General features: G+C 36.3%; 1 protein-coding gene across 1 annotated transcript in view; it reads left to right on the top strand.

The window, feature by feature from the left end:
* The window catches only part of LOC132872685 (sperm flagellar protein 2-like), a 236,466-nt gene that overhangs the window by 11,251 nt on the left and 207,910 nt on the right, over window positions 1–17,305 (top strand). Inside the window, exons 10-12 of the mRNA XM_060907666.1 lie at window positions 1,201–1,348; window positions 1,587–1,806; window positions 2,288–2,370. Coding sequence (XP_060763649.1) covers window positions 1,201–1,348; window positions 1,587–1,806; window positions 2,288–2,370 — 451 coding nt within the window. The remainder of the gene's footprint in view (window positions 1–1,200; window positions 1,349–1,586; window positions 1,807–2,287; window positions 2,371–17,305) is intronic.

Here is a 17,305-nt window from a genome sequence, read left to right as displayed (position 1 = left end):
AAATTTTGGCACAAAGCAGTGAGCCACGCCCATCCTCGCTGCAAAGCCTTTGGTGCTGCTCCTTTTAAACCTGATCATGTGACCAGTTAACCTGCTGATTGTGGAATCTTGCAGAATGGTGTTAGTTGAACATCCTGTAAACTTTTCAGTCTCATTTTGTTTCTGTCCCGACTTTTTTTTTGAGTGTTGCAGGAATCAAATTCTAACTTTGTTTATATTTACAAAATACAATTAAGTTGGTCAGTAAAACCATCGAACATCTTTTCTTGTACTTTTGTCAGTTAAATAAATGTTCATGTGAATTAACAAATCACAGATTTTGTTTTTTATTGTTTTTTTTGTTTTTTATCCCCTTAATGAAGAGACAGGAGGCAAAGTTAGAGGCGGCGGAGTTGAGGATGGTAAGGTTTGCGATGGGAGGTTGGACAGGATAAGGAACGAGCACATTAGAGGGACAGCACATGTGGAGAGCTTGGGAATGAAGCTAAGAGAGATGAGACTGAGATGGTTTGGGCACATCCTGAGAAGAGATGCAGAGCATGTTGGAAGGAGAATGTTGAGGATGGAGCTGCCAGGCAAACAAAAACGAGGAAGGCCAAAGAGGAGATACATGGATGTGGTGAGAGAGGACATGAAAGTGGCAGGTGTGGTAGAGAAGGATGCGGAAGACAGGGAGCGATGGAGACGAAAGATCCGCTGCGGCGACCCCTAATCAGGAGCAGCCAAAAGAAGAAGAAGATGATTTTGTTTTTTATTGCATTTTTGTAAAATATCCCAACTTTTCTGGAAATGGGGTTTATACTTTGTGTACTGTTGTACCCAGGCTCAGTGAAGGGGGTGTGGTCTCTGTACCTGTCAGACCCAGTGAAGGGGGCGTGGCTTCTGGCCCTGTTTGACTGTTAGAGGTGTGACCTCCAGAGGAGTCTGTATTATTATATCATTCAAGTTAATTTACCAGCTCCACCCCCAAACTGACTCCACCTCTCTGCTAGAGCCCTATACCCGAAAAGTTAATTTTGAAGGAAAATGGGTGGAGCTGGCCATAACTTATTAACTTATAATTATATGATTGTTACAGGTCTATAAATACTGATATTACAAAGAGACTCTTTAGAATTAAATATTGAAAAATAAAAATGTAATTGAGGAAAAATGTGTATTTATATGTGTGTGTGTGTGTGTGTGTGTGTGTGTGTGTAGTCTGATCCCTGTGAAGCTGATGAGGGAGTGGAAGGAGTTGTGGTTGAGCGGGAAGCCGCTGTATGAGATGGAGTTGAGCCCAGAGCAGGAGGTCGAGGAGGTTGAGAAACTCCACATCCTCAACAAGCAGGACTACACTGACTACACGGTGAGGGGAGGGGAGGGGAGGGGGGTCCAAACCATAAAATTAGAAACAGGGCCAGAACTAGAACAGCACCAACACTCTGATCTCCTGTCTGTATTACAACTTTCTCAAAAGGGAAAGTGAAGAACGAGAATCTGAACAAAACCAGAACTAGACTGAGAAATCAGACTCAAAACTAGAACCTGTACCAGAATGGAAACCAGTATTAAAAACTCTGTGTGTGTGTGTGTGTGTGTTTAAGAGTATGACAGGGGAATGGGCATGGCCTGTAGAAGGGAAGTATAAAGCTCCACCCCCTAATAACAACATCCTGGGTCATATTGTGAGTCGTTTGCGAAACCTGGTTGAGCTGTCTCAAGTGATTGCTCCGCCCCCTGCGTTCCCTCACTGCACACTCCGAGCCTGCGTTCTGGGGAAAGTCTGCTCTGGAAAGACCACCTGCCTCACCCGCATCAGCCAGGGTAGTGTACACACACACACACACACACACACACACACACACACAGAGAGAGAGATAAATATCTGTAGTGATACTATATGAAATTGATTGAAATGACCAACCCTCACTGATTAGAGGTTCTTCATCAGTTCTTCTACATGGTATAACATCATCAACCAAATAAATATGTTCAGCCTCAATTTTTTTTTACAAAACCAGTCCCAGGTCCATATGAACTGGTCTAATCTGTAATTTTATCAAGTTATTAACACAGTGCCAGATTATTAACCTGAAAAGAAAATGTGTCAGAAACAAACTCTGTGAAGCTCAGCTCTGTGAACGGTCTGTGATGTTTGCTGGACCCTGTTTGGTTCCTGGAGTTGCTCTAGTGCTGATGTTAAGTGTGCATTAATCTCCGATGTTCTAGCATGTTCTGTTGGGGTGCTTTAGAACTGAATTCTGTTTGTGTTGTTTTTGTTGTATGTTGGATCATCGTGTCACAGCTCATGGTATCCACACTCTGTCAGCTGATAAACTGGTCCAGGAAGCGCTGGAAGCTCACCACACTGGAGAACCTGCAAGCGAGGTCTGTACAGATCACACCTCACACCCCAGTCCTCTTAAAGCTGTGTTCACATCAGGGTTATAGAGCATCATAGTGCACATGTCACAGTGTGTACTGATTACTGGAGCTTTTTTATTTTATTTTCTCTCTCTTTTTTATTTTATTTATTTTTTTAATTTTATGGCTCCTGTTTTTATCGGGAAGAAATTAGTTGAAAGATGTGTGCAGTGGGTGTGAGGAGGGGCCTGGGACAGTAACTCTGCTCACTCCTTGTGCCACTTCACTTCCCCCGGTGTGTGTTATTTTCCATTAACAGTGCCATCTGCAGTGTGTTATTCCTAACTTAATCCATACATTCTGATTCAAGCATGTAATAGCACTTATATCACTATCACACTATATCACTATCACACTATATCACTATCACACTATATCGCTATCACACTATATCACTATCATACTATATCGCTATCACACTATATCACTATCACACTATATCACTATCACACTATATCGCTATCACACTATATCGCTATCACGCTATATCACTATCACACTATATCACTATCACACTATATCACTATCACACTATATCACTATCACACTATATCGCTATCACACTATATCACTATCACACTATATCACTATCACACTATATCGCTATCACGCTATATCACTATCACGCTATATCACTATCACACTATATCACTATCACATGATATCACTATCACACTATATCACTATCATACTATATCACTATCACACTATATCACTATCACACTATATCACTATCACACTATATCGCTATCACACTATATCACTATCACACTATATCACTATCACACTATATCACTATCACGCTATATCACTATCATACTATATCGCTATCACACTATATCACTATCACACTATATCGCTATCACACTATATCGCTATCACGCTATATCACTATCACGCTATATCACTATCACACTATATCGCTATCACACTATATCGCTATCACACCATATCACTATCATACTATATCGCTATCACACTATATCACTATCACACTATATCACTATCACACTATATCGCTATCACACTATATCACTATCACGCTATATCACTATCACACTATATCACTATCACACTATATCACTATCACACTATATCACTATCACACTATATCGCTATCACACTATATCACTATCACACTATATCACTATCACACCATATCGCTATCATACTATATCGCTATCACACTATATCACTATCACACTATATCACTATCACACCATATCACTATCATACTATATCACTATCACGCTATATCACTATCACACTATATCACTATCACACTATATCGCTATCACACTATATCGCTATCACGCTATATCCCTATCACACTATATCCCTATCACACTATATCACTATCACACTATATCGCTATCACACTATATCGCTATCACGCTATATCGCTATCACACTATATCGCTATCACGCTATATCGCTATCACACTATATCGCTATCACGCTATATCCCTATCACACTATATCACTATCACACTATATCACTATCACACTATATCACTATCACACTATATCGCTATCACACTATATCGCTATCACACTATATCGCTATCACACTATATCGCTATCACACTTATCACACTATATCGCTATCACACTATATCACTATCACACTATATCGCTATCACACTATATCGCTATCACACTATATCGCTATCACACTTATCACACTATATTGCTATCACACTATATCACTATCACACTATATCGCTATCACACTATATCACTATCACACTATATCGCTATCACACTATATCACTATCACACTATATCACTATCACACTATATCGCTATCACACTATATCACTATCACACTATATCACTATCACACTATATCGCTATCACACTATATCACTATCACACAATATCCCTATCACACTATATCGGTATCACACTATATCGCTATCACACTATCACTATCACACTATATCACTATCACACTATATCGCTATCACACTATATCACTATCACACTATATCGCTATCACACTATATCACTATCACACTATATCACTATCACACTATATCGCTATCACACTATATCACTATCACACTATATCGCTATCACACTATATCGCTATCACACTATCACTATCACACTATATCACTATCACACTATATTGCTATCACACTATATCACTATCACACTATATCGCTATCACACTATATCGCTATCACACTATATCGCTATCACACTATATCACTATCACACTATATCGCTATCACACTATATCGCTATCACACTATATCACTATCACACTATATCACTATCACACTATATCGCTATCACACTATATCACTATCACACTATATCGTTATAACACTATATCGCTATCACACTATATCACTATCACACTATATCACTATCACACTATATCACTATCACGCTATATCACTATCATACTATATCGCTATCACACTATATCACTATCACACTATATCACTATCACACTATATCGCTATCACACTATATCACTATCACGCTATATCACTATCACACTATATCGCTATCACACTATATCGCTATCACACCATATCACTATCATACTATATCGCTATCACACCATATCACTATCATACTATATCGCTATCACACTATATCACTATCACACTATATCACTATCACACTATATCGCTATCACACTATATCACTATCACGCTATATCACTATCACACTATATCACTATCACACTATATCACTATCACACTATATCACTATCACACTATATCGCTATCACACTATATCACTATCACACTATATCACTATCACACCATATCACTATCATACTATATCGCTATCACACTATATCACTATCACACTATATCACTATCACACCATATCACTATCATACTATATCGCTATCACGCTATATCACTATCACACTATATCACTATCACACTATATCGCTATCACACTATATCGCTATCACGCTATATCCCTATCACACTATATCCCTATCACACTATATCACTATCACACTATATCGCTATCACACTATATCGCTATCACGCTATATCGCTATCACGCTATATCGCTATCACGCTATATCCCTATCACACTGTATCCCTATCACACTATATCACTATCACACTATATCACTATCACACTATATCGCTATCACACTATATCGCTATCACACTATATCGCTATCACACTATATCACTATCACACTATATCGCTATCACACTATGTCGCTATCACACTTATCACAATATATTGCTATCACACTATATCACTATCACACTATATCGCTATCACACTATATCACTATCACACTATATCGCTATCACACTATATCACTATCACACTATATCACTATCACACTATATCGCTATCACACTATATCACTATCACACTATATCACTATCACACTATATCGCTATCACACTATATCACTATCACACTATATCCCTATCACACTATATCGGTATCACACTATATCGCTATCACACTATCACTATCACACTATATCACTATCACACTATATCGCTATCACACTATATCACTATCACACTATATCGCTATCACACTATATCACTATCACACTATATCACTATCACACTATATCGCTATCACACTATATCACTATCACACTATATCGCTATCACACTATATCGCTATCACACTATCACTATCACACTATATCACTATCACACTATATCGCTATCACACTATATCACTATCACACTATATCGCTATCACACTATATCGCTATCACACTATATCACTATCACACTATATCGCTATCACACTATATCGCTATCACACTATATCACTATCACACTATATCACTATCACACTATATCGCTATCACACTATATCACTATCACACTATATCGTTATCACACTATATCGCTATCACACTATATCACTATCACACTATATCGCTATCACACTATATCGCTATCACACTATATCGTTATCACACTATATCGCTATCACACTATATCACTATCACACTATATCACTATCACACTATATCGTTATCACACTATATCGCTATCACACTATATCTCTATCACACTATATCGCTATCACACTATATCGCTATCACACTATATCGCTATCACACTATATCACTATCACACTATATCTCTATCATACTATATCTCTATCATACTATATCGCTATCACACTATATCGCTATCACACTATATCGCTATCACGCTATATCGCTATCACGCTATATCGCTATCACGCTATATCCCTATCACACTATATCACTATCACACTATATCACTATCACACTATATCACTATCACACTATATCGCTATCACACTATATCGCTATCACACTATATCGCTATCACACTATATCGCTATCACACTATATCACTATCACACCATATCACTATCACACTATATCACTATCACACTATATCGCTATCACACTATATCACTATCACACTATATCACTATCACACCATATGACTATCACACTATATCACTATCACACTATATCGCTATCACACTATCACTATCACACTATATCACTATCACACTATATCGCTATCACACTATATCACTATCACACTATATCACTATCACACTATATCGCTATCACGCTATATCCCTATCACACTATATCACTATCACACTATATCACTATCACACTATATCACTATCACACTATATCGCTATCACGCTATATCCCTATCACACTATATAACTATCACACTATATCACTATCACACTATATCACTATCACACTATATCGCTATCACACTATATCACTATCACACTATATCACTATCACACTATATCGCTATCACACTATATCGCGATCACACTATATCAGGATCACACTATATCACTATCACACTATATCGCTATCACACTATCACTATCACACTATATCACTATCACACTATATCGCTATCACGCTATATCCCTATCACACTATATAACTATCACACTATATCACTATCACACTATATCACTATCACACTATATTGCTATCACACTATATCACTATCACACTATATCGCTATCACACTATATCCCTATCACACTATATCACTATCACACTATATCACTATCACACTATATCACTATCACACTATATCACTATCACACTATATCGCTATCACGCTATATCCCTATCACACTATATAACTATCACACTATATCACTATCACACTATATCACTATCACACTATATCCCTATCACACTATATCCCTATCACACTATATAACTATCACACTATATCACTATCACACTATATCACTATCACACTATATTGCTATCACACTATATCACTATCACACTATATCGCTATCACACTATATCGCTATCACACTATATTGCTATCACACTATATCACTATCACACTATATCGCTATCACACTATATCACTATCACACTATATCACTATCACACTATATCGCTATCACACTATATCACTATCACACTATATCGCTATCACACTATATCACTATCACACTATATCGCTATCACACTATATCACTATCACACTATATCACTATCACATTATAGCGCTATCACACTATATCGCTATCACACTATATCACTATCACACTATATCGCTATCACACTATCACTATCACACTATATCACTATCACATTATAGCGCTATCACACTATATCGCTATCACACTATATCACTATCACACTATATCACTATCACACTATATCGCTATCACACTATATCACTATCACACTATATCGCTATCACACTATATCGCTATCACACTATATCGCTATCACACTATATCACTATCACACTATATCACTATCACACTATATCACTATCACACTATATCGCTATCACACTATATCACTATCACACTATATCACTATCACACTATATCGCTATCACACTATATCGCTATCACAGTATATCACTATCACACTATATCGCTATCACACTATATCACTATCACATTATAGCGCTATCACACTATATCGCTATCACACTATATCACTATCAGTATATCGCTATCACACTATATCACTATCACACTATATCACTATCACACTATATCGCTATCACACTATATCACTATCACACTATATCGCTATCACACTATATCACTATCACACTATATCACTATCACATTATAGCGCTATCACACTATATCGCTATCACACTATATCGCTATCACACTATCACTATCACACCATATCACTATCACACTATATCACTATCACACTATATCGCTATCACACTATATCGCTATCACACTATATCGCTATCACACTATCACTATCACACTATATCGCTATCACACTATATCGTTATCACACTATATCGCTATCACACTATATCGCTATCACACTATATCACTATCACACTATATCGCTATCACACTATATCGCTATCACACTATATCACTATCACACCATATCGCTATCACACCATATCGCTATCACACCATATCACTATCACACCATATCGCTATCACGCTATATCCCTATCACACTATATCACTATCACACTATATCACTATCACACCATATCGCTATCACACTATATCACTATCACACTATATCGCTATCACACTATATCACTATCACACTATATCACTATCACACCATATCACTATCATACTATATCGCTATCACACTATATCACTATCACACTATATCACTATCACACCATATCACTATCACACTATATCGCTATCACGCTATATCACTATCACACTATATCGCTATCACACTATATCGCTATCACACTATATCGCTATCACGCTATATCCCTATCACACTATATCCCTATCACACTATATCACTATCACACTATATCGCTATCACACTATATCGCTATCACACTATATCGCTATCACACTATATCGCTATCACACTATATCGCTATCACACTATATCACTATCACACTATATCACTATCACACTATATCACTATCACACTATATTGCTATCACACTATATCGCTATCACACTATATCCCTATCACACTTTATCGCTATCACACTATATCACTATCACACTATATTACTATCACACTATATCGCTATCACACTATATCGCAATCACACTATATCGCTATCACACTATATCACTATCACACTATATCACTATCACACTATATCTCTATCACACTATATCACTATCACACTATATCACTATCACACTATATCACTATCACACTATATCGCTATCACACTATATCGCTATCACACTATATCGCTATCACACTATATCACTATCACACTATATCACTATCACACTATATCACTATCACACTATATCACTATCACACTATATCGTTATCACACTATATCACTATCACACTATATCACTATCACATTATATCGCTATCACACTATATCGCTATCACACTATATCGCTATCACACTATCGCTATCACACCATATCACTATCACACTATATCACTATCACACTATATCGCTATCACACTATATCACTATCACACTATATCGCTATCACACTATATCGCTATCACACTATCACTATCACACTATATCGCTATCACACTATATCACTATCACACTATATCACTATCACACTATATCACTATCACACTATATTGCTATCACACTATATCGCTATCACACTATATCCCTATCACACTTTATCGCTATCACACTATATCACTATCACACTATATTACTATCACACTATATCGCTATCACACTATATCGCAATCACACTATATCGCTATCACACTATATCGCTATCACACTATATCACTATCACACTATATCACTATCACACTATATCTCTATCACACTATATCACTATCACACTATATCACTATCACACTATATCACTATCACACTATATCGCTATCACACTATATCGCTATCACACTATATCGCTATCACACTATATCACTATCACACTATATCACTATCACACTATATCACTATCACACTATATCACTATCACACTATATCGTTATCACACTATATCACTATCACATTATATCGCTATCACACTATATCGCTATCACACTATATCGCTATCACACTATCGCTATCACACCATATCACTATCACACTATATCACTATCACACTATATCGCTATCACACTATATCACTATCACACTATATCGCTATCACACTATATCGCTATCACACTATCACTATCACACTATATCGCTATCACACTATATCGTTATCACACTATATCGCTATCACACTATATCGCTATCACACTATATCACTATCACACTATATCGCTATCACACTATATCGCTATCACACTATATCACTATCACACCATATCGCTATCACACTATATCACTATCACACTATATCACTATCACACTATATCGCTATCACACTATCACTATCACACCATATCACTATCACACTATATCACTATCACACGATATCGCTATCACACCATATCGCTATCACACCATATCGCTATCACACCATATCGCTATCACACCATATCGCTATCACACTATATCACTATCACACTATATCGCTATCACACTATATCGCTATCACACTATATCGCTATCACACCATATCACTATCGCACCATATCGCTATCGCACTATATCGCTATCCCACCATATCGCTATCACACCATATCACTATCACACCATATCGCTATCACACTATATCACTATCACACTATATCCCTATCACACTATATCGCTATCACACTATATCACTATCACACTATATCCCTATCACACTATATCGCTATCACACTATATCACTATCACACTATATCACTATCACACCATATCGCTATCACACTATATCACTATCACACTATATCGCTATCACACTATATCGCTATCACACTATATCACTATCACACTATATCGCTATCACACTATATCACTATCACACTATATCACTATCACACTATATCACTATCACACTATATCACTATCACACTATATCGCTATCACACTATATGGCTATCACACTATATCGCTATCACACTATATCGCTATCACACTATATCGCTATCACACTATATCACTATCACACTATATCACTATCACACTATATCTCTATCACACTATATCACTATCACACTATATCACTATCACACTATATCACTATCACACTATATCGCTATCACACTATATCGCTATCACACTATATCACTATCACATTATAGCGCTATCACACTATATCGCTATCACACTATATCGCTATCACACTATCACTATCACACCATATCACTATCACACTATATCACTATCACACTATATCGCTATCACACTATATCGCTATCACACTATATCGCTATCACACTATCACTATCACACTATATCGCTATCACACTATATCGTTATCACACTATATCGCTATCACACTATATCGCTATCACACTATATCGCTATCACACTATATCGCTATCACACTATATCGCTATCACACTATATCACTATCACACCATATCGCTATCACACCATATCGCTATCACACCATATCACTATCACACCATATCGCTATCACGCTATATCCCTATCACACTATATCACTATCACACTATATCACTATCACACCATATCGCTATCACACTATATCACTATCACACTATATCACTATCACACTATATCGCTATCACACTATATCACTATCACACTATATCTCTATCACACTATATCACTATCACACTATATCGCTATCACACTATATGGCTATCACACTATATCGCTATCACACTATATCACTATCACACTATATCTCTATCACACTATATCACTATCACACTATATCACTATCACACTATATCACTATCACACTATATCGCTATCACACTATATCACTATCACACTATATCGCTATCACACTATATCACTATCACACTATATCACTATCACACTATATCACTATCACACTATATCACTATCACACTATATCGCTATCACACTATATCACTATCACATTATATCGCTATCACACTATATCGCTATCACACTATATCGCTATCACACTATCACTATCACACTATATCACTATCACACCATATCACTATCACACTATATCACTATCACACTATATCGCTATCACACTATATCACTATCACACTATATCGCTATCACACTATATCGCTATCACACTATATCACTATCACACTATATCGCTATCACACTATATCGTTATCACACTATATCTCTATCACACTATATCGCTATCACACTATATCACTATCACACTATATCGCTATCACACTATATCGCTATCACACTATATCACTATCACACCATATCGCTATCACACCATATCACTATCACACTATATCACTATCACACTATATCACTATCACACTATATCGCTATCACACTATCACTATCACACCATATCACTATCACACTATATCACTATCACACTATATCGCTATCACACTATATCGCTATCACACTATATCACTATCACACCATATCGCTATCACACCATATCGCTATCACACCATATCGCTATCACACCATATCGCTATCACACCATATCGCTATCACGCCATATCCCTATCACACTATATCACTATCACACTATATCACTATCACACTATATCACTATCACACTATATCGCTATCACACTATATCGCTATCACACTATATCGCTATCACACCATATCACTATCACACCATATCGCTATCACACCATATCGCTATGCCACCATATCGCTATCACACCATATCGCTATCACACCATATCGCTATCACACCATATCACTATCACACCATATCGCTATCACACTATATCACTATCACACTATATCCCTATCACACTATATCGCTATCACACTATATCGCTATCACACTATATCCCTATCACACTATATCGCTATCACACTATATCACTATCACACTATATCACTATCACACTATATCTCTATCACACTATATCACTATCACACTATATCACTATCACACTATATCACTATCACACTATATCGCTATCACACTATATCGCTATCACACTATATCACTATCACATTATAGCGCTATCACACTATATCGCTATCACACTATATCGCTATCACACTATCACTATCACACCATATCACTATCACACTATATCACTATCACACTATATCGCTATCACACTATATCGCTATCACACTATATCGCTATCACACTATCACTATCACACTATATCGCTATCACACTATATCGTTATCACACTATATCGCTATCACACTATATCGCTATCACACTATATCACTATCACACTATATCGCTATCACACTATATCGCTATCACACTATATCACTATCACACCATATCGCTATCACACCATATCGCTATCACACCATATCACTATCACACCATATCGCTATCACGCTATATCCCTATCACACTATATCACTATCACACTATATCACTATCACACCATATCGCTATCACACTATATCACTATCACACTATATCACTATCACACTATATCGCTATCACACTATATCACTATCACACTATATCTCTATCACACTATATCACTATCACACTATATCGCTATCACACTATATGGCTATCACACTATATCGCTATCACACTATATCACTATCACACTATATCTCTATCACACTATATCACTATCACACTATATCACTATCACACTATATCACTATCACACTATATCGCTATCACACTATATCACTATCACACTATATCGCTATCACACTATATCACTATCACACTATATCACTATCACACTATATCACTATCACACTATATCACTATCACACTATATCGCTATCACACTATATCACTATCACATTATATCGCTATCACACTATATCGCTATCACACTATATCGCTATCACACTATCACTATCACACTATATCACTATCACACCATATCACTATCACACTATATCACTATCACACTATATCGCTATCACACTATATCGCTATCACACTATATCGCTATCACACTATATCACTATCACACTATATCACTATCACACTATATCACTATCACACTATATCACTATCACACTATATCGCTATCACACTATATCACTATCACACTATATCACTATCACACTATATCGCTATCACACTATATCGCTATCACACTATATCACTATCACACTATATCGCTATCACACTATATCACTATCACATTATAGCGCTATCACACTATATCGCTATCACACTATATCACTATCAGTATATCGCTATCACACTATATCACTATCACACTATATCACTATCACACTATATCGCTATCACACTATATCACTATCACACTATATCGCTATCACACTATATCACTATCACACTATATCACTATCACATTATAGCGCTATCACACTATATCGCTATCACACTATATCGCTATCACACTATCACTATCACACCATATCACTATCACACTATATCACTATCACACTATATCGCTATCACACTATATCGCTATCACACTATATCGCTATCACACTATCACTATCACACTATATCGCTATCACACTATATCGTTATCACACTATATCGCTATCACACTATATCGCTATCACACTATATCACTATCACACTATATCGCTATCACACTATATCGCTATCACACTATATCACTATCACACCATATCGCTATCACACCATATCGCTATCACACCATATCACTATCACACCATATCGCTATCACGCTATATCCCTATCACACTATATCACTATCACACTATATCACTATCACACCATATCGCTATCACACTATATCACTATCACACTATATCGCTATCACACTATATCACTATCACACTATATCACTATCACACCATATCACTATCATACTATATCGCTATCACACTATATCACTATCACACTATATCACTATCACACCATATCACTATCACACTATATCGCTATCACGCTATATCACTATCACACTATATCGCTATCACACTATATCGCTATCACACTATATCGCTATCACGCTATATCCCTATCACACTATATCCCTATCACACTATATCACTATCACACTATATCGCTATCACACTATATCGCTATCACACTATATCGCTATCACACTATATCGCTATCACACTATATCGCTATCACACTATATCACTATCACACTATATCACTATCACACTATATCACTATCACACTATATTGCTATCACACTATATCGCTATCACACTATATCCCTATCACACTTTATCGCTATCACACTATATCACTATCACACTATATTACTATCACACTATATCGCTATCACACTATATCGCAATCACACTATATCGCTATCACACTATATCACTATCACACTATATCACTATCACACTATATCTCTATCACACTATATCACTATCACACTATATCACTATCACACTATATCACTATCACACTATATCGCTATCACACTATATCGCTATCACACTATATCGCTATCACACTATATCACTATCACACTATATCACTATCACACTATATCACTATCACACTATATCACTATCACACTATATCGTTATCACACTATATCACTATCACACTATATCACTATCACATTATATCGCTATCACACTATATCGCTATCACACTATATCGCTATCACACTATCGCTATCACACCATATCACTATCACACTATATCACTATCACACTATATCGCTATCACACTATATCACTATCACACTATATCGCTATCACACTATATCGCTATCACACTATCACTATCACACTATATCGCTATCACACTATATCACTATCACACTATATCACTATCACACTATATCACTATCACACTATATTGCTATCACACTATATCGCTATCACACTATATCCCTATCACACTTTATCGCTATCACACTATATCACTATCACACTATATTACTATCACACTATATCGCTATCACACTATATCGCAATCACACTATATCGCTATCACACTATATCGCTATCACACTATATCACTATCACACTATATCACTATCACACTATATCTCTATCACACTATATCACTATCACACTATATCACTATCACACTATATCACTATCACACTATATCGCTATCACACTATATCGCTATCACACTATATCGCTATCACACTATATCACTATCACACTATATCACTATCACACTATATCACTATCACACTATATCACTATCACACTATATCGTTATCACACTATATCACTATCACATTATATCGCTATCACACTATATCGCTATCACACTATATCGCTATCACACTATCGCTATCACACCATATCACTATCACACTATATCACTATCACACTATATCGCTATCACACTATATCACTATCACACTATATCGCTATCACACTATATCGCTATCACACTATCACTATCACACTATATCGCTATCACACTATATCGTTATCACACTATATCGCTATCACACTATATCGCTATCACACTATATCACTATCACACTATATCGCTATCACACTATATCGCTATCACACTATATCACTATCACACCATATCGCTATCACACTATATCACTATCACACTATATCACTATCACACTATATCGCTATCACACTATCACTATCACACCATATCACTATCACACTATATCACTATCACACGATATCGCTATCACACCATATCGCTATCACACCATATCGCTATCACACCATATCGCTATCACACCATATCGCTATCACGTCATATCCCTATCACACTATATCACTATCACACTATATCACTATCACACTATATCACTATCACACTATATCGCTATCACACTATATCGCTATCACACTATATCGCTATCACACCATATCACTATCGCACCATATCGCTATCGCACTATATCGCTATCCCACCATATCGCTATCACACCATATCACTATCACACCATATCGCTATCACACTATATCACTATCACACTATATCCCTATCACACTATATCGCTATCACACTATATCACTATCACACTATATCCCTATCACACTATATCGCTATCACACTATATCACTATCACAC

This window comes from Neoarius graeffei, chromosome 24, assembly GCF_027579695.1.
Source record: "Neoarius graeffei isolate fNeoGra1 chromosome 24, fNeoGra1.pri, whole genome shotgun sequence".
Classification (NCBI taxonomy): domain Eukaryota; kingdom Metazoa; phylum Chordata; class Actinopteri; order Siluriformes; family Ariidae; genus Neoarius; species Neoarius graeffei.
The sequence above is the reverse complement of the archived record's forward strand: the minus strand, read 5'-3'. Positions and strand labels throughout refer to the sequence as shown.